Source organism: Nematostella vectensis, chromosome 1 (genome assembly GCF_932526225.1).
Source record: "Nematostella vectensis chromosome 1, jaNemVect1.1, whole genome shotgun sequence".
NCBI classification, from domain to species: domain Eukaryota; kingdom Metazoa; phylum Cnidaria; class Anthozoa; order Actiniaria; family Edwardsiidae; genus Nematostella; species Nematostella vectensis.
The window spans coordinates 21,897,257-21,918,432 of record NC_064034.1 but is presented as its reverse complement, the minus strand read 5'-3'; the positions used below and the strand labels follow the sequence as shown (position 1 = coordinate 21,918,432).

Sequence of the window (21,176 nt, the reverse complement as noted above, 5' to 3'; positions counted from 1 at the left end):
CCACCATATTTTGATATAACAACATTATACTGTCGCGTATATTATTTCAGGCTGTCAGTGATAGATCCAAACTACTCACCCATCCTTACTCTCTTTCAGACCGTGACGAGTGCACTGAGAGGGTGGATAACTGCAGTCAGTTTGCATCCTGCTTCAACACGCACGGTGGCTTCATGTGCACCTGTCTGTCTGGATATGTCGGGAATGGTGTGTCATGTCAGCGTAAGTAAGAAACAAAGCTAAACAATAATTTAGAAGTTTCAACCGACGATGAATAAACTATTGTTATTGTTCCAGGTATTTCTTCCGATACTTCGGCTTCTTGTCCATTTGAAATCGCCCGCAATATAACCTGGCCAGCGACGTACAGCGAAGAACAGGCGCGACAAGCATGCCCATCCGGGACATCAGGTCAGATATTTGGAAAACTATAATTGAGGTCAACATTTCCTCTTGGTTAAGGACGTAATCTATCGTGCTCCTGTCTTTCTGGACGCACTTGTGTACATCACACAATGTCTTTATTACCCAGAGAAGCATAAACAGACTATAGTAATAGTGTAAGAAAAAAAGTGTCCCTGAAAGTATTCTGAGGCATGTACCAGGGATTGGCCTTTGGCGCGCAAGGATTCTACAAAGACGATAGATGCTGAGAGTATTATCTTGGTGTAATAATACTGTAATGATGCGTCACGCTGTTTCTTGTGACTGCAAAATTCTCTTCCTTTCTTTAATTGCGCTTCAATTGCGCTTTAACCAGTAATTCAATTGTAATACTGCAATTGGTTTAAATAGACACGTGTCTTCTTAACATTGTTTACTCTGTAGGGACGGCTGTCCGGATGTGTACTCAAAAGAGTGGAGTGGCCGTGTGGGAACCCCCAGACTTGGAAAACTGCGTATCAGTGCGCTTTGCTCTTTTACAGGAGAAAGTAGGTAGCACCTTATTAAACCATCGTAAGCAACAGCAACAGATTATTTGGAAGAAAAATGGGAAGAAGAACGAAACAAGCAAACGAACTATCAGAATCCGCGCTATGTAACAGGCTCTAGATTGTCAGTCACATCCTGAAAAAATCTTTTAATGGACACACTGCTTTTAAAATTTTTAAATATTTTTCGCGTTTCCGTTAAAAATTATTGGAGATTGTTTCGTAATCGACCGGAAGTAAACTGGCGGAATTGCCGCTTTAAGTATTTTTAAAGATAAATTAGTTTTTTCACTTTCGCTCAAACAAATACGTAAAAAGAAAAAATGCTCTATTTGTAAAATAAAGATATGTAACTTAGGGTAAAATGCACAAAAAATTTAAACATCGAAATAAACAAATTACAAAATAGTCTAAGCTTACACTGGGATTAAGTAAATAGTTATACAACCTCGCATATCTTGCCCTTTTGAGATAATCAAACCGCGTTTTGATACTCACAGATTTGCGGTAGCTCCACAGCCATGCAATCAAGGAGCTTTCACAGCCTACGTTACGAATCACATAAAAAAAGAAACTTTTCATTTTGGTTACCTTGTAAGCCTTAGCCACCACTCTCTATTTGATTATTTCTCTAGCTTTCGAAAACAATAATAAACGCTAATGCAGCCGCTGACCTTGCTGATGCGTTAGCGCAAGTAACGAGCCCCTCACGTGATGAGCAAATATACGGCGGTGACGTCAAAATAGCAGTGAGCATGCTGCGAGCTCTGGGCCACAACACTGCAATTGATCCTCACAACGTCACCGAAGAGGAAAAAGAAAAAATGAGGAACGTCACCTCGGTAAGATGTCTGCTGGAGTTGTCGCCCCCCCCCCCCCCCTCTTTCTTAGGTTAAAGTAAAAAAAGATACATTCACTTTAATACAAAACTGTGATGCTTTACCTTACTGCGATTTTTTCAATATCCTTGGAACCCTCGTCAACAACACTGCTTAACCTCTTTCTGGCCCCCGTCGTTCAAACTAGCAAAGGTGCCTTTTGATTGGTCAGCGCTTTGCGGAATTAATTTCAGTGATTACCAATGAGTCCGCTTCAAGGATTTTGATTGACGGAAGCCATATATCAAACGGCCGTGATCATCGGGAATTTTTTAAAACAACCTTGAAAGATACTAAAGTGGGCGTGGTCTGGTTGTATTTTAACCTTTCAAGTAACTTGGGCGCGGTTAGGCATGAATTTACCTCATAAAAGATACCTCAAACAAACGTTAATAATTTTTAATAAAAACGTTTATTTAAAACTGACTCTAATGGAAGAATTCATCAGATTCTTCTGGTTCCTCACGGATTTGCATATGCATAGTCATTCAGCACTCCATTACATCATAACAAAACTGATTATTGTGTGTAACTGGAACGTGTTAGATTTCTCGAGGTCAAAAAAGCAGGCTAAACAAACAGATCATTGTTAAGCTCGCTATCAATTATCGTGCCGTGGGTTGTGTGATTTTAATGCTGGTTAGTAATATAAGAACACCGATTGATACGTTTTAACGCTCATGATTCATCATCTACAAGTTAGATGGGCGATAGCTTTCATAGCACCCTAAAAGATACCGAGGTAAAAAAAAAATGCGCATATGAGTTAGTGTAGGGATCAAGAGCATCAAATAAAAGCAAGCTAAAAATATGTTTTTTTGTTTTTTGCACAGAGCTTAGTTGAAGTTGCGAGCAATCTATTGGACTCGGGGACCTTGGAATCATGGAAGGAAGTCCCAATGGTAGGTATGATGTTACCAGCTTCGATGATTGAACGCGAGATCAACTACATGTATCAGAACACAGTTTTGATGCAAGGGAAAGCCCGCTCTATGGAAACCTGCCTAACCAGGACACCTCGGCAAGATGACAGCTGTGTGAATTCGCTGAATAAGGACAACCAGTTTATGAACATTGTTTTCTGTGTCCCATCAGTATCTTTATCTGCACTGTATTTGACCACGTTTCCCGTGACAGGAGTCTCGCTCGAAGCAGGCTAGCTTGCTGCTGACGTCACTTGAAAGTGTTGCCCTGGCAACTGCTTCAGTTCTTCCTACAGACGGCGCGGTCGTAAAGAACACACCCAATGTGTGTAAGTTTGAAGTAAACTCACCCATACTAGCATGTTGCCCCTGCTCTCTTTACTATTGCGTTTTTATCGACCAAGATATTGTTAGATGCACGGATGGGCCAATCAGCTCACGTTAACCTTGGTAGGGCAAGTGGTGTGCAGTTAGGAATAATGTATAGGTGTACTCATCATCCTTCGGATTGTTTTTTTTATCAAACGAATTGTAAGTTAGAGTTTAAACTTGTAGGTAGAAGTGGATTTTGGACTTCATATTGGGAACTTATAAAAGAACAAGGAAAGTCAAAGTACCGAATAAAAACATTTTATTTTTTTAAAAATGTGCGCGCAGATGTGCTCAGCCAAAACGTCAACACAAAGATTGGCATTAGATTGGCTTATAATAATAATCCATGCTGCTAAAAAATAGCCTACTTGTTAAAACACCTAGATAATACTATATCTCCTGCCCCCATTTAGCAATACCCATGGAGGAAGAGAAAAGAGGGTGATTATCTTTTGCTTTACGGAGGGGAGGGAAGTGTCGTGTATATTGATTTGATAAAACCCCGAACCATACAGTTGAATAAATATGCTTCAAAATAAAGCACCATTGAAACGCAAGGGCTAAAATAGGAAGCCCGTATTTTATTTTCTTGCCAAAAATGTATTTTCTGTTTATTGTGTTACAGTGTTAAATATGCAGTCCTTCAATAAGGAACACATGAGTGGTAAAATGGCGTACCCCTCGGACGAGGATCTCAACGAAAAAGCTGGTTTGATATCGGTCCCATTAGATGAGTTACAGCCTCCGGACAGCCAGCAAGGTATCAGTTCCCTAAAGGAATCTCATAACTCCCCCCCTCCCCCCTACCCCCTATACACCCCTCCGACATATGGCCTTTGGCGGGCACTTGCGAAAACACAGGTAAATCATGTTAATAAGACCACCGTTTTTAAGAACTCTGTTAATATGAACACCGCTGGGTTGAACTCTGTTAATATGAACACCGCTGGGTTGAACTCTGTTAGTATGAACATCGCTGGGTTGAACTCTGTTAATATGAACACCGCTGGGTTGAACTCTGTTAATATGAACACCGCTGGGTTGAACTCTGTTAATATGAACACCGCTGGGTTGAACTCTGTTAACATGAACACCGATGGGTTGAACTCTGTTAATATGAACACCGCTGGGTTGAACTCTGTTAATATGAACACTGCTGGGTTGAACTCTGTTAATATGAACACCGCTGGGTTGAACTCTGTTAATATGAACACCGCTGGGTTGAATTCTGTTAATATGAACACCGCTGGGTTGAACTCTGTTAACATGAACACCGCTGGGTTGAACTCTGTTAGTATGAACACCACTGGGTTGAACTTTGTTAATCATGGTTCAATCATGATAGTTATAATACAATGATTTTCTGGTGCAGCTTTCATTGAAAGAGCCTTAATAAGCGTGTTTCAGGTTACTTAAAAATATAGGGAGGTTTTCTTGAAAACTTTAGAAACTATAATGATTACCTGAGATGTATTATCACGACTGGCCACAGTATGTTTGTGTAGCTTTACATAAATACAACACTTATCTCCCGATATTGCTTTTGACAGCTAATTCAACACAAGTTTCTTATCTCTACTACGGCAACATAGGGAAACTCCTGTCGCCTTCGGGAAGGTATGGATGCTTTATAGCAATAAGGTTAGCGCAGACCATCTAGTTTTTCTACAGCTTGCCTGTAGTCTCTCTAGCTTTCCATTTATAGCTTATGGATTATGAGAGGTGTGGATACCAGGCTTTATATCGCAGTAAAGGAATGGTCCATTCTTAGCGTTCGTATATCCAGTTCTGGAAGCACGCGCATAGTTTAGAGAGCACGATGGTAGCGTAAGAGTCGCACGAGGCGCAGCCGAGTGCTACTCTAGCTGCCAGAATGAATTGAAAAAGCTGAATTGATTGTTTGATTATAATAAATCCACAAAAACTGTTACTATTTAGTAATTTTACCGTAATTCTTAACAATTATCCTTTCAAATTGCACAATTCTTAATAATGTTTTAATTCAAATATATAGCACCGTACCTTTAAACGTGGAGACACACCAGTTTGTTGTCTTTTTTGTCTTTTCTGATTGTTTCTCCGACAAAATGCTTTCTAGTTCCTTTTCCGACAGATTTGCAAATCGGCGACTTTCGCTCTCTAAAAACATTGCCATTGGTACAACATTTTCCCTTTCTTCAAGGGAAAAACATGGGAAATCTGCGTCCTCATTCATCATATGTAGAAAGATGCAGCTCAAAAAAGAAGTATAAAGGTTGTAGAGTAAACGAAAAGTCGCTACTAGTAGTTATCTGGCGAACTTTTTGGTGTTAGCAATGATTTTTTTCTTTTATGGTATATCTCTATGGTATATCCATTTCTTGTTCATAGAAAATTAGCCAATCAGAGCGCGTGTTAGAATGTAGCTATGTTATAATGATGAATTGTCACGCGCGCTCATTGGTCAATACGGGTCACATGCACACTTTCACAGGACAAATATCAGCCGAAAACGTCCAGCCAAAGTGATATCTGTTCTGTGAACGTTTTTGTGTGGTCAAATCACGCTTCTTGTCTGCTCAATAACTTCTCAAACAAACACCAAGGTTTTCAAAACACTATGAAGGCACAAAAAGAATGTTTGATTTTTCTTATAGAACTATCATCAATATATATTTTTTTAGAAAAAAAAAGCAATGGCAAAAAACTTCACAACAGCGCGTGCTCGTGGCGTCATTCCCGTGCAGGTCAGCGCGCGCGCGGAAGACATTTCAAAATTGAAAAGTTTTGCTTCGATTTCTAGGGCAATTAGAGCAAGTTTCTTTTAGGAAACACTTGCAAATCGGCTGTTACACCAGCCATTTTGCTTGATTTCAGGGCTCAGGAAAATATCTACCTCCTAGGAGATTTATATTGCTTTTTATCCCGAGTTTCTCAACCAATGAAATCGCTTGTTCTTGCGCGGTTCCCGAGTTTTATATACTAATAGCTAATATATGGGCGGAAGGTGTGGATACCAGGCTATAATAGGTAATATATGGCTGGGAGGTGTGGATACTAGGCTATAATAGCTAATCTATGGCTGGGAGGTGTGGATACCAGGCTATAATAGCTAATATATGGCTGGGAGGTGTGGATACCAGGCTATAATAACTAATATATGGCCGGGAGGTGTGGATACCAGGCTATAATAGCTAATATATGGCTGGGAGGTGTAGATACCAGGCTATAATAGCTAATATATGGCTGGGAGGTGTGGATACCAGGCTATAATAACTAATATATGGCTGGGAGGTGTGGATACCAGGCTATAATAGCTAATATATGGCTGGGAGGTGTGGATACCAGGCTATAATAGCTAATATATGGCTGGGAGGTGTGGATACCAGGCTATAATAGCTAATATATGGCTGGGAGGTGTGGATATAATATACGGCCGGGAGGTGTGGATACCAGGCTATAATAACTAATATATGGCCGGGAGGTGTGGATACCAGGCTATAATAGCTAATATATGGCTGGGAGGTGTGGATACCAGGCTATAATAGCTAATATATGGCTGGGAGGTGTGAATACCAGGCTGTAATAGCTAATATATGGCTGGGAGGTGTGGATACCAGGCTATAATAGCTAATATATGGCTGGGAGGTGTGGATACCAGGCTGTAATAGCTAATATATGGCCGAGAGGTGTGGATACCAGGCTATAATAACTAATATATGGCTGGGAGGTGTGGATACCAGGCTGTAATAGCTAATATATGGCTGGGAGGTGTGGATATAATATACGGCCGGGAGGTGTGGATACCAGGCTATAATAACTAATATATGGCCGGGAGGTGTGGATACCAGGCTATAATAGCTAATATATGGCCGGGAGGTGTGGATACCAGGCTATAATAGCTAATATATGGCTGGGAGGTGTGGATACCAGGCTATAATAGCTAATATAAGGCTGGGAGGTGTGGATACCAGGCTATAATAGCTAATATATGGCCGGGAGGTGTGGATACCAGGCTATAATAGCTAATATATGGCTGGGAGGTGTGGATATAATATATGGGCGGAAAGTGTGGATACCAGGCTACAATAGCTAATATATGGCCGGGAGGTGGGGATACCAGGCTATTATAGCTAATATATATTGGCGGGTGCAAGTGCGTTTTTTCTATCACATTATTATTGTTAACATTATTATGTTGTTTTTGTTATTAGATTATTTTTGTTATAACATTATTATTGTTATTAGATTATTTTTGTTATTACATTATTTCTGTTATTATATTGTTTTTGTTATTTTATTATGGCTGCATGCGTGCCTATCTTTTGTAGACGTTATTCAGAGTGAAGAAGATTGGGAGGCCCAGTGCGGTTCTGATATTTTCGACTTCTTTAGATCCTCATCGTTCAATCAGAAAAGTTTCAAACGTTCAACACTCAAACATGTTTGAGTACTAAGTAATATGTAAAAAGAATATGTAATTATTTTCCAGCAGAACTTCCGAAAAAGACGAGAAATCCGAACACGGAGTCTTGTCTTTCTCAACAAGACCAAAGACTTCAAGTACATTTGATCATCCCGTTGTTATCACTTTAAGAAACCCAATGGTTAGTCAAACATACGTTGTGGCTAGTGACCTGTATGTTTTTCGCATATACAGACTAAATAGTCATTGTTTCGTACTTTTCGTAGTCTTCTTCACTAATCCAATGTCGATTTTAGTACCACGCAGATTTGGTGCCTATCTGTGTCTTCTGGAATGACTCAAGGTGAATTTTTCTTGACATAACTTCCCATATGCATCTGTATGATATATAAATGGTGAGGGGGGGGGGGGTTGATATGGTCAAGATATGGTCTTGCCTTGCCTTGCCAAAATTAGTTTTTATTTGCTGAAAACTCTTTCATCGTTGCGTCTAGTTCACCAGGATTTTGGTCCGATGAGGGATGCTTTGTCAATGGTACCAATGAAACTCACACTATCTGCCATTGCTATCACTTGACGAGCTTTGCGGTGCTAATGCAGCATTCGCCTGACACATTTGCCGTCACAGTAAGTATGACCATGTAATTAATCCCCTTCATCAATTTCAGGTCAACCGGCAATTTTTTCTGATGTCGTGCTCGGACGACTTGTTGGATGGCGGTTTCAAATCTTGCAATATCTATCAAACCAGTAAACCAGTAATAGATTGTGTAGTCCAATTTGTTCACCTGGGCCTTCATTGATATTAACCTAAATACTCCTTAACTACCTTTGGCTTTCTATACTTGATAGTGCTCCACCTCCCTAGTCCACATTGTATTGTTATTTGATATTTTGGTTGTGTTATATCCGTAGTCACAGCATCAGTTCGCGTTGGGTCTGATCACATACATCGGAATCAGCATCTCGCTGCTAGCTCTCTCGCTGGCACTTCTCACCTTCTCCACCTTCACGTAAGTCCTCTTCAATTTATTCATTTTATTTATTTATTTAGATACTTCCTAATATAAAGAAATACAACAATGAACATAAAAACAGACAAGAACAAGTGCAGAGAGGGGAAGGCGAACAGACACGAGGTCCCGGCGAGGCCTATCCCGACAATACGGATACTTAAACAGTTAGCGATAAAAAACTGAAACACAGAAACTATACTAGCAGCAATTTAACCTGAAATAGTGACGAACCCGGTCAGGGTCAAAGCCAGAGTTCAGTTTGTTGAAGTACAGAGTTTTTTTAACATCTTTCTTAAAAGATTCATCTTACGAAGAATAGGCAAACTTTTATTTTCCTTCTACTGTGATAGATGGGTAAAATTTGATAGGGATGACAGTAGGCAGCATTTGACAAGGAATCCAATAATGGTTAGGGTAAGGGAAGGTAGGGAAAGGGTAAGATTTCACAGTCATCATGCTTATGCATATCTCTTATGTTTACAGATTCCTAAAATCAAGTCGTAACTTTGCGCACATCAACCTCACACTGTCCCTGATATTAGCAGAAGTCATCTTCCTCGTGGGAATAGACAAGACCCAATATTATGTAGGTGTACTTAGTCTCGCGCGTCAGAGTCCATCCCTCTTATACCCTAGGGTCATGGCAGGGGAGAAAGCCTGGTAAGAGCTGCACACGTGGCCAGGGTCCACCCCTCTTAAAGGGCAAGGTTGGGGAGAGAGCCTATTGAGAGCTGGTCACGTGGCCAGGGTCCACCACTAATATCCCAGGAGAAAGCACGCGGAGAGAGCCTGGTAAGGGCTAGTCACGTGCCAGCCTAGACCCTGTGAAACATTGCTTGCGCTGTTTTTTTTTTACACTATATCATCCTCGTGTTGTTAGATTCCGTGCCGTGTGATAGCAGCTCTATTTTTTCACTATTTGTCCCTCGTTTTGTTAGATTCCTTGCCGTGTGATAGCCGTTCTCCTTCACTACTTGTTCCTGGTCGTGTTCTGTTGGATGGCCGCGGAGGGGATCATCCTTTACATCATGCTCGTCAGAGTCTTCCCGTCAGGCACCAGCGGGCCCAGGAAAAAGCTTTTCTTCTGTTGCTCATGGGGTAAGGGGTGAAGGGACAAAAGCATGGCGGTAGACTTGTCTTGAAAAGTAGATCGGGCGTGCATGCATATATGCATTACTGAAAAGGGCCGAAGATGAACACAACACAACACCAATATCACACAACACACAAATATTTTTTTCATGCTAGCCAAATGGGAGAATGAGAGTATATACATTCATCGGCTTATTTGAGATAGATATTGTGCTCTATTTTTTAATCATACAACAAGGGCAGGTCTTAATAATAATAATAATGGAGTTTATTTATCGTGCTTGTTGGGTTAGTTATTGTGACATATTCTCAATCGTACAACAACGGGATGTCTTGAGTTCGTTTGTTTGTTCCTGACCTGCCCGTCGTGCTGGTTGGATTAGTTATTGTGACATATTTTCAATCGTACAACAACGGGATGTCTTGAGTTTTTTTTTTTTTTTTTGTTCCAGAACTGCCCCCCATGCTGGTTGGATTAGTTATTGTGACATACTTTTAATCGTACAACAAGGACAAGTCTAAAGTTCGTTTGTTTGTTCCAGGGCTGCCCGTCGTGCTGGTTGGATTCGGCGCAGGCTTTTTTTGGCGAGGTTATGGGAATGAGAGATAGTAAGTATTGTGTTGTCTTGGTTACAATGTCTTGCTTTTCTTATGCATATGCAAAAAATGATATGTTTTTATTTCACGAAGGAAATATTATATGGCAACCAAACTCGGTAGCTGTCATGTAGGTGTCAAGGGGGATTCAACAATATGGCAATACGTCATCAACGATGTCATCGTCATCAAAATAAAAAAAAAACCATTAATATCTCGTCATAGAAACATTGTATAACAACCAAACTTAGTAGGTGTCATGTATGTGTCAAGAGCGGTGCCAAGATATTGTCAAATACAAAATATTTAGAATTCACTAAGGAAACATCGTATGGCGACCAAACTCTGTTGGTGTCATGTGTCAAGGGGATGCAACAATATGGTCACATGTTTTGTGACGTCATCGATGATGTCACGTAAGCAAAAAATGTGTTTAAAAGCAAAACATTGTAATTAAGGTGTCAAGGGATGCACCAATATAGTCACGTGATTGTGACTTTATCAATAACGTCACTAGAAGCAAAAATATGTTGACGTCATCAAAAAAATATATACATATTAATAAAGAAACATCGTTTGACAACCAAACTCGGTAGTTGTCATGTATGTTTTAAGTGGGGTGCAGTGAGATAATCACGTGACGTCATCGATGATGTCACTAGAAGTAAAACTGATGCTAGTAAAGCTGATGCCGAAACATCGTATGACAACTAAACTTGTTATGTGCCATGTAGATGTCAAGAGTATAACAAGTAGGTCTCGTGATCTGTGAAATCGTTGAGGTCGTCAAAAACAGAAATATAACAATATTTCATATTTTTTGAATTATCAAGCGAAATAAGCAAAGATTTGGTCGTTTGGAGCTCCGCTTTTAGACAATGCCAAAATCTATATATTAAATTGTTATGATTGTGGCTTTATGTTGCTCTAGACACGCCCCGACTCTGACTTCTTTTATTTGCTCTAGACTCCCCCCCCCCGACTCTGACTTCTTGTATTTGCTCTAGACTCCCCCCCCGACTCTGACTTCTTGTATTTGCTCTAGACTCCCCCCCGACTCTGACTTATTGTATTTGCTCTAGACTCCCCCCCCCCGACTCTGACTTCTTGTATTTGCTCTAGACTCCCCCCCGACTCTGACTTATTGTATTTGCTCTAGACTCCCCCCCCCGACTCTGACTTCTTGTATTTGCTCTAGACTCCCCCCGACTCTGACTTCTTGTATTTGCTCTAGACTCCCCCCCCCGACTCTGACTTATTGTATTTGCTCTAGACTCCCTCCCCCGACTCTGACTTATTGTATTTGCTCTAGACTCCCCCCCCCCGACTCTGACTTCTTTTATTTGCTCTAGACTCCCCCCCCCGACTCTGACTTCTTGTATTTGCTCTTAATAGTTGCTGGTTGTCAGTACATGATGGCTACATATGGAGTTTCCTCGCCCCAGTCATTCTGATAAGTCTGGTAAAAACTAGTTGAGAATTACTTTTGCTATCCAGAGCAGAAATTTGATTATACTCGAGCTTGAATTAACACGATTCGAAAATAATGTAAAAATCTTTTTTTATAAAATATGCAAAAAGAAACTAAATAATAAATAACTAAATAATATGTTAACGCACTTATTAAGCTGAATTTGCATTTAGCAAGAATAGAAACACGATCAGGCCCGTACCCAGGGGGGTGCAGCTTGCAAAAGACGTGCTATTTGTAGATAAAACTTTAAAGCAGGGTTATCGATGGGAGAATCCGAGACTTGCCGAGGCGCCGAGACCCGCGTTTCAGAATCTTAGCCCGAGGCTTTTCCGGTCTCTTAACAACCGAGCCCGAGCTTTTTCTTCCGAAGCTTGTTTTTGGGTAACTTGCTCGAGGTATGTCATAAACAAAAATTGAATGAAAGAATAAGTAGAGATTCAATACAATCTTGCTTCAGTAGCTTATGTTTCTGTTTAGCGGCGGAGGCTCAAGAATCGAGACCCGGAAAATAGGGGAAACCCGTAGAATGATAACAATATAAAGCAGATCGCGTTTAACAAAATCAGAGACTCCAAGGTCGCGCTAAAAAATCCCTGGTCCCTGAGACCCTGGTAGGAAAAAAACACGATGCTCCAAGACCACTAAAATCTGAAAAAAACGAGACTTCGACACTTGCGTAAATGATGCCGAGATTTCGAGACATCGCGAAATTTTCGCGAGACTTTTAAAATAGTAGAAACAAAATAAGAAATTATTAATAATGGCTCAGAAGCAACAGGCCCGTAGCCAGGGGGGGTCCGGACGAACCCCCCGACCCGGCTTGAATGTCCGCTCAGAGCAAACAAAAAAAAATGTGACGTTTTGCTAGATATACCGTGCACATCAATATGTCTTGAAAATGACTATAAAAACCATTTTTATAATAATTATCTTTATTATTATCGCTATATGTTAAAAAAAAAACCCCCAATAATAGATTGAATTTATTTGAAGTATCGATTGCCTAATTTAATAAGACGAGGAGAGGGGTATACCGGAAATTTGGTCTGCCGAAATGGTAAAATGAACCACCCCGCTCAAAATCCTGTCTACAGGCCTGAGCAAGCACACATTTTCATTAATGTAAGAATGACTTTTAAAAAGGGCGTGTTGATTTTGTTTGAATGTATTGGTCCTGTTTCAGTTGTTGGGTAACATTTTCCCTGTAAAATCGAGACCCCCTTCCCCCAAGAGATGGTACGGGCCTGACTTTAGCTAGAACAGAAGCAATTTAAGTATAAAAGAACGTGTAGAAAGTCAATCGAAAATGTGCATATAATGTTAACCAATGCTTTGTTACTCGACCTTGTAGGTGAATATAGTCTTTTTGTCCATGACGTTCAAAGTTATGGCTGATAGATCCAATCGTCAAGCTGCGGAAAAGAAAAAAAGTTTCAAGTAAGCAATACAATACTTACCCGCTTATAAAAACCTACTGTAGGTTTTTTCCAGTTTAGCCTAAACAGGTTCTTGTTTAGCGGCTACAATTTTAAATTTTAAGTTACTTAAGGTTCTTTAATGGGTTCTTAGTTTCTTAATTTAATGACTGGTATACACCTATTTCAAAAAAGGTTGTCAGTGCAAATGGCGAATGGCAAATAGTAAATGGCAGTTCTAAGCCCGAACGGTGCTTCTGGGTACTAATCATTTGTAAAATTAAAGGTGTTAAATAAAGTCTAGCAATATCAGAGACATACATTGATGATCTTTAATGGATAATTGTTTGATTTATCCATATTCTTCAGCATTTAGTAGAAATTTAATGAGACCCATGGTTCCTTTCGGTCCTAGAACTGCCATTTGCCAATCGCCATTTGCCGTTTCGCACTGACAACGTTTTTTGAAATAGGTATATGTGCGGTATCTAGATTGATGAAATGTCAATACCTGACTGGCCTTCGTACAATATGGGGTCAAAACCTAAAAAATATACTTAACTCTCATTATCATGCTAAAAATATTGATTTAAATAATACATGTCTTAGTTTACTGATTGAAAATCATGATATTTCATAATTGCTGGAAGATCAAATTTTAGGCTTAGTAGGTTTTAATTAAACGTGAGTGGAAATTGGTATTTTTTAGCTAACAGGTTCTTAAATTCTAGGTTCTTATAAGGGGGTAAGTACTTTATAAGTATTTGCTTCTTTGTTATGTATTTTTGCCTCCTTGTTTGTTTGTTTGTTCGTTTGTTTGTTTGTTTGTTTGTTTGTTTGTATACACTGGAAGCACTTGAAAACCACTATTATACGGTAACAGCTCATTTTTGTTCACTTTTGTGCCTTCTGGCTGTTTGCTCGTTTGATGGTTTTATTTTTGTTGCCGGCTGAAAACCTTCCAGACAGGCGCCTGGTAAAGTCAGTAACTATATATAATAGTAATAAAATATGATATAAGTATTTTACCCGCCGTCTCAATTCGTTTTATTCTATTTGGTCATTTTCTCTTTTTGATAATCCATCCATTCTCATTTTCCTCTCTTTTGCAGTGCTCTTATTTATTCATTTGAGTAATTTTCCCTTATCTCCTTGAATGCCCTTTCTATTTCCAATTCCGTTGTATTTCTTGCTACAATCTTACCTTTTTAAAAATTCTACAAACACATCTTTACACTGTTTCGCAATTTTCGTCTTCTCCATTTTGTCTTCACTCTCTGTTCCAATCCTCTTTTTATTTAGTCATTTTCTTCCACCCTCGGCCGTCAGGTACTGGGCTAAAGCATGCGCAGTGCTCACTTGTCTTCTCGGGACGACGTGGTTACTTGGGCTATTCTTCGTCAACAAGGATTCGCTTGTGATGGCGTACCTCTTCAACATCTTTAATGCTCTCCAGGTGGGTTGGAACCTTTAGAGCTTTTGCATTTTTTACAAAGCAAATTTTACAGAAAAAAGTACAGATAACAAGTCTGATACGTTATACACCTATTTCAAATAAGGTTGCATTCAGAGAATCTATGTGTCGTAACCCGCAGTGCTTCATGGGTATAAAATAAATGTTTGCTTTAGCATCCTGTGCCTCTAAACGTTCACATGGAACTCAGAGACCAGGATTCATCCATGGTGGTCAAGGTGGGATAACCACGCTTGGAAGACAGATATATTATTTGAAAACATCGGACTTTGATTGTCCATTAAAATTAACGCACCATTTTGCACCCACCCCTAACTATGAACTTGATAACTTAACACGAGGAAGTTTGTGACGTGATTGTTTGTTGTCATCCGTTGCTAATGAATTAAAATTTGTTTCAGGGTTTGTTTATTTTTATTTTCCACTGCGTTGCTGACGAGAGAGTAAGTGCTTTTGTTCATTTACTTCGTTGCGTTGCCCTCCCGAATATCACCAAAAGTCACGTTCGCCTCAAGAGGAGATGATCAAATGTTCTTAACCAAATACCATAATCATCATTTTCTGACATCATAATGTAGAAATTACATTAATTCTAGATATAAATAAACAATGTAAATAAGGCATAATGAGATTTCTTAAAGAAGATACATCATCAACTTCGCATCTTGTTTGCGCATTGAGGTGTCCCAAGGAAAACCCATGAGGTAGCAACTTAAGCGTTTTTACTGTTGCTGTTCAGATACGAGCAGAATACGTGCGTATACTATGCTGCCGTGGAAGCAGAAGGGACTACAACCGGAAGAAATCCACGGGGACGTTTACCCTTGGCAAGATGGGATCTGCGTCTAACGGGACGGTAAGTAGCATTGTTTACCACAAAGAGGAATGAAAACGGCAGGAAGAACACTGCTTCTAACGGGATGGTTAGTTACCCTTGTTTACCACAAAGTAGAATCAGTAAGGCGGAGAGAACACAACGTCTAACGAGACGGTTAATTATCCTTGTTTACCACAAAGTAGAATCAGTAAGGCGGAGAGAACACAACGTCTAACGAGACGGTTAATTACCCTTTTTTACCACAACGAGTAATGAGTAAGGTACGAAGAACACTGCGTCTAACGAGACGGTAAGTAGCCTTAATTACCACAAACAGGAATGAGTACGGCAGGAAGAACACTGCGTCTAACGGGAAAGTTACACGGCAAAAAAGTCCGCGTTTTCTGTTCGGATAATGCGAGGAAAATTCGCAGAAAACGCAACATAATCTTGGCATTTTCCTCGAATTATCCGATCGGAAAACCCGCGTTTTCCTCGGCATTTTTCTAACAGTTTTCCAAGTTTGGAGTACGTGCCGTTTTCTCTCACGTTTTCCAGAATGGGAAAACGTTTTCCTTCTAAGGAAAACGGAAGGAAAACTCGCATTTTACCAAACGGAAAATGTTAAGTTTTCCTACTTGATCATTGTAGGATTATTCGAGGATAATGCGTGTTTCCCTACAGGATTATTTTAGAAACTTCCAGTTTTCTCAGCATTTTCTCTATAGGATTATTCAAGATAATTCGATTTTTCCCAGCATTTTGCCTACAGGATTATTCGAGTTTTCGAAGCATATCCCTTTCAGGATTATTCCTTCAGAATTCGGGTTTTCTCCGCTCTTTGCCGCTGGATCATCAACCTTTTACCTTTCCTCTCTCAGAGTTGTCTATGTATTTAAAGATAACCAACACATTATGTTAATAAAATTCAAATTTATTTAACTTTATTTTAATTTTATTTAATGTCACATCGTAATTTTACAATTTTACAATTTTTACATCGTAATTTTACAACATAGCACATAAATAGTTTCTTGGAAACGTTCCCTGCTTTTAGGATTTTAGGATTTTAAAAAATAACAACTTGTAATCGCTCTCAAATAAATAAGTATTTAAACTATCATAAACTATTATAACTCAAATAAACAATTGGAACGTAAAATAATACCTAATAACCCCCTCATTTCTAGTAACAATAATATAATTTTCGTATAAAAGGTACTGTACAATACATCTTCCACTTAGTAAAATCGCTGATCTTCTCTAAAAACATTCGATAAAAAAATAACTAAATGAGCATTACTAAATAAATAAATGCCTATAGTCTATATTAAATAGCCTAAAATATCACTGAGCACCTCTCATATAAGAACATGTTTACGCTATAGTAACTTATTGCGGGTGTTTACTGTAGATGCATTGCAAGAAGGGCTGTATGAAATGCCATGAAATTCTAGATACTACTACTCAGGTTTTCCAGTGATCCAGCCATGGAGCGCCTCTATAATGTCTCCTGGTGCTTTGCTTACTGACAATCCCAGAGTCTACAATTGAAGAAAACATGTCCCTTCATGCCTTACATCTAGTTGTTGATATAAAGACCCCAAGGTCTTCAAAGCTCCAGCTGGATAACCCATCATCATGTTGCATCCTGGGTTTGCTTCTCTCTCCTCTGTGGCAAAAGAAGCTTGGTGTTATTTTATTTCTGCAATGAATACATAAATGGACATTTAAAATATTAACTGTTTTTGTTATATAAGAGCTTATGCTCAGGGTAAGGAGATCCATGATCCATGAGTGGGTGGAAATTCAACTATTTAAGATTATTAGGTGGTGTTTCCCATCCTAATTTCTAGAAATACAAAATTGTGGGTGGATGGCATTTTATTTTATTGTCTGTATTTTTATTTTTTCTGCTAATCTGTTTTTTACATGACAATACATGTTTGCAAGACAACAAGGTATATTCCTACATTCTTCAGAGCATTTTGTTATCACAAACTACTTATGTTTATTCTGTAATGTTTACAATGTAAGTGGCACTAGGTTACTTATATTTTCTATAGCCTTTTAGTTAATAATAACACATATTTGTTTAATTGGCCCCAAAAATGACACGGGCAGGGAGAGGAAACAAGTTTTATTTTATTTTACTTGGCCCAGTCTGTACTTATTTATTATGTCCAGATGCAAAAATTTGAACGGATTAAAGTATTCAATCAAATACCTATATATAATCAAAGACAATCGAATTATGTTCATAGATCCGACATGTCAATCACGCGCGCACGAATAGCCAATCAGGAAAGAGATGGTGCAATAACAGCCATGTGGTCCCACAAATGTCCCACAAAAACTCGGCAATCGACGCCGAAAAAGATTGGTTTGAGATATTTTTCTACGAATCTGGACAAGCAAAAAAACATTTTCCGGTCAGCGTAGAAAGTGCTAGCCCTGTTTTTTTTGCCCGGCCGCTTTTAGTGTAGAGTTGGGACTCAATTGTAGAAAAACACGTAAGATTTACTACGAAGAAACGAAAAACAAAAAGCAAACAAACCACTTACAAGAGCAGTGTAAGTCCTACCATTAAACTTGTGTTTGATATTATACCTAGGCTACTTCAATTACATATAGGAATGAGACTGTTCGTTTGTATTTTTACTGTAAATCTTGACGTTTGCCGATAAAACTTGTAGTTAGAAGTCGGTCGTAAACAACGAATTCGGCTTTCTCTTCTGATTTTCTCCGCACTTAAATCACTGCAAGTTGACAAAAATAGCTTTGAAAACACATAAACACTTAGTACCTACCGTAGAGAGCACCGCTTTATCTTATCATTTCCAATTTTTTGTATTTTAAGCTAGATTCGTGCCGTTTCCATTCAACTATCAAACTCGTAGTCATCTATTTGTATGCTTCATTCTCACAAGATTTTCACCAAGCTTGGTCAACAAGACAAGTTTCCATCATGTTAGGTTACTGTGTTTTATTTTCCAAGTCGCAGGAAAACCCCTATAAACGTCTGTATTTAAAATAACTCCGGGCAGGACTCACTGACCTCATCCGACATGTGTACAATTTGTGGGACTTTTTTTGGGACATTTGGGTTGCACTTCGCTGGCTTCTATTTGCTGCTTTCTGATTGGATATTCGTGCGCGCGTCGGATCTATGAATCGATCTTATTCAGTTTATGTCGTTGGGGCTTCAGTTTAATGGCGCCTATTTACCACATCGACGTGCCTTGAGAGGACTCGTATAATAAACACACATATAAAGGAGGAAACACTTTGTCCACATTTTCTCAATCTTAAAGCAAACTTACCCATAACATTATCGAGATAAAGGCTATTTGGCTTTTTCACAACCTCATCATCTCAACGAGTGATTGTTTGAATGCCAAAACGCTCGTAATTAATTAGTGTTTCTACTAGAATACTCACCAGGCCAGAAATGTTGGCAAAAACTCAGCTGAAACCCGCTATAAAAGCTCACTGATCCAACCGAGTTCTCTTTTCAATTTGAATTTTGCCTCGTTTCCACCCACTGGACCCAGTACTCGCGCCATGCATTCACAGGTAGCCCAAAGCCAGATCCCCACAACTCCGCCAATTTGTTCGAGAGGATCTATTTCAGGCAAGGAACCGGCATCTTGCATCTTGTATTACTCGCGTTATCCTTCTCGGTAAACGCCGGGAAAACGCGATGGATTTTTCCATAATTTCCCTACCAAGGAATATGCGAGAAAAATGCGACCAAACGGTGTTATTTTAAATACGGGGTTAATTTTTCATGCGTTTTCTAGTCAGGAAAATCTTTGGATTACTCGCGTTATCCTCTCGGTAAACGCCGGGAAAACGCGATTGATTTTTCCAAATTTTCCTACCAAGGAAAATGCGAGGAAAATGCGACCAAACGGGGTTATTATAGGGGGTTAATTTTCCATGCGTTTTCTGTTTAGGAAAAGCTTTGGATAACTCGAGTTATCCTTCTCGGTAAACGTCGGGAAAACGCGATGGATTTTTCCAAATTTTCTTGCAAAGGAATATGCGAGAAAAATGCCTGGAATATCTCAGATTAACGGAGCCTGAAAATGTGAGATTATCTGATGTGGAAAATGCGAGGAAAACGCCATAGAAAATATCAAATTTTACAAAGACGGGAAAACCCAAAGAATATTCAAGATTATCGCGGATTTTCTATACGTTTTCTCACTTAGAAAATTAATGGAAAACGCGGACTTTTTTGCCGTGGTTAATTAGCCTTGTTTACCACAAAGTAGAAAAAGGCGGAGAGAACACAGCGTTTAACAAGACGGTAAACTTACTTACCTTGTTTACCACAAAGAGGCATGACCAAGGCAGGGGGGGTGGGGGGGGGGGGTGGCAGAAAGCCGCATAAGAGTTTAAAGGATATGGGATTGTGCAATCGTCATGAAACTAGACGTTTCCTCTAAAAGGAATAGCGGAATACCGGAATACTGATAAATAGGAATACCGGAATACTGATAAATAGGAATACCGGAATAATGACAAATAGGAATACCGGAATACTGAGAAATACGAAAACCGGAATACTAAAAAATTGGTCCCCTTCACTAATTACTTATCTAAAGTGTTTGTGTTTCAGCTGAAAGACAGAAAACTGCTGATAAGCTCTTCGGAAGGTACTAAACATATAACAAATCGTTTTGTTCCTTTCAATCTAGATAGCCATTTATATGATATAAGTCCCGGATTTGGAGGTATCTTCCAAGCAATAAGTGCCTGTCACATTATGCTTGCATTGCGTTCAGATGAATTTTAAAGCGCGCCTTTATTTTTCGGGGGTTTGCCTCGCCGGGACCTCCGTCCGTTACCAACCCCCTCGTCGCATCGTGACGGAAGCCTCCAAATAAATAGAGGCTTTTCTTTTTCTAGATGTTTGCTACTTTTTTTTGCATAATACAATTTCTTTTCGAAATTTGGGAGGATCATGTGAAAATATCTAGTGGAGGTTTCTAGCGTTCGCTCCACTAAGCCACTACCTCCACCAAGCAAAAACAATTATAAAACATACGCCGTGGCTCACAAACAGATATACTTCCATGCGTATCTAAACTGATTGGTCATACGATATATATAAGAGTGAACGTGTAATTTTATCTAAACAATTTAGGCATTCTGTTTAAATTGAAGTGCTTTTGTCAGCAGTATAGAGTCAATAGGGTCAGTAGTATAGATTGCATGGAATTAGTGAGAATCGTTTTTGGGAGGTACCCAATCAGATTCCATGACAACCCTGGAGGAACAAAGGGATTAGGGGAGCAAAGGGTTGGGGTTCCTTTTTAGTCGTACAAGCAGGGGTCGTGTTATCATGATCAGGAGTCGTGTTATCGTGGTATCATGACTCCTACTCGTACGACTAAAAAGATTCTAGTACCTACGAAATTAGACTATGTTTTTAGGCCAGGCACTGGGATTTTGGTCACCAAGGACAGGAACGGAAATGGAATTTGGAGTAAACAGAGGCCAGCAAAGCGGGGAACAAAAACGGCTTAGAAAACAGAAAGGCTCGGGTTCCTGTTGTAAAAATCCTTTTCCATTCCCTGATAGGAATATGTTTTGTGTTGCCAGATAAAGGAGGCACACTTTCACGCACGGGGACCTTACCGAGGCAGACTTGTGAGCCTGAATCAACACAGGTAACACCAGGCCTGCTTTGTGGCCTAAGAATCTAATAGCAAGTCTTTCCCTACAAGACCTCTGCACGAAAAGTGGCAGATCATTCAGATTTGTGGAGCA

At 39.5% G+C, this 21,176-nt stretch overlaps 1 protein-coding gene across 5 annotated transcripts in view; it reads left to right on the top strand.

Moving 5' to 3' along the window:
• The window catches only part of LOC5518271, a 59,478-nt gene that overhangs the window by 34,044 nt on the left and 4,258 nt on the right, over nucleotides 1-21,176 (top strand). For 3 of the 5 annotated variants that reach the window (XM_032362896.2, XM_032362893.2, XM_032362898.2), the window contains 22 exons: nucleotides 100-222; nucleotides 298-411; nucleotides 829-932; nucleotides 1,568-1,774; nucleotides 2,644-2,712; nucleotides 2,948-3,062; nucleotides 3,731-3,865; nucleotides 4,656-4,722; nucleotides 7,577-7,691; nucleotides 7,807-7,853; nucleotides 8,005-8,137; nucleotides 8,426-8,523; nucleotides 9,010-9,112; nucleotides 9,465-9,624; nucleotides 10,161-10,227; nucleotides 11,611-11,677; nucleotides 13,041-13,126; nucleotides 14,407-14,560; nucleotides 14,980-15,021; nucleotides 15,318-15,434; nucleotides 20,023-20,059; nucleotides 21,009-21,076. In XM_032362896.2, the coding sequence (XP_032218787.2) occupies nucleotides 100-222; nucleotides 298-411; nucleotides 829-932; nucleotides 1,568-1,774; nucleotides 2,644-2,712; nucleotides 2,948-3,062; nucleotides 3,731-3,865; nucleotides 4,656-4,722; nucleotides 7,577-7,691; nucleotides 7,807-7,853; nucleotides 8,005-8,137; nucleotides 8,426-8,523; nucleotides 9,010-9,112; nucleotides 9,465-9,624; nucleotides 10,161-10,227; nucleotides 11,611-11,677; nucleotides 13,041-13,126; nucleotides 14,407-14,560; nucleotides 14,980-15,021; nucleotides 15,318-15,434; nucleotides 20,023-20,059; nucleotides 21,009-21,076 (2,228 nt within the window). The remainder of the gene's footprint in view (nucleotides 1-99; nucleotides 223-297; nucleotides 412-828; nucleotides 933-1,567; nucleotides 1,775-2,643; nucleotides 2,713-2,947; nucleotides 3,063-3,730; nucleotides 3,866-4,655; nucleotides 4,723-7,576; nucleotides 7,692-7,806; nucleotides 7,854-8,004; nucleotides 8,138-8,425; nucleotides 8,524-9,009; nucleotides 9,113-9,464; nucleotides 9,625-10,160; nucleotides 10,228-11,610; nucleotides 11,678-13,040; nucleotides 13,127-14,406; nucleotides 14,561-14,979; nucleotides 15,022-15,317; nucleotides 15,435-20,022; nucleotides 20,060-21,008; nucleotides 21,077-21,176) is intronic. The other 2 variants (XM_032362895.2, XM_032362897.2) reach the window with 2 other exon arrangements.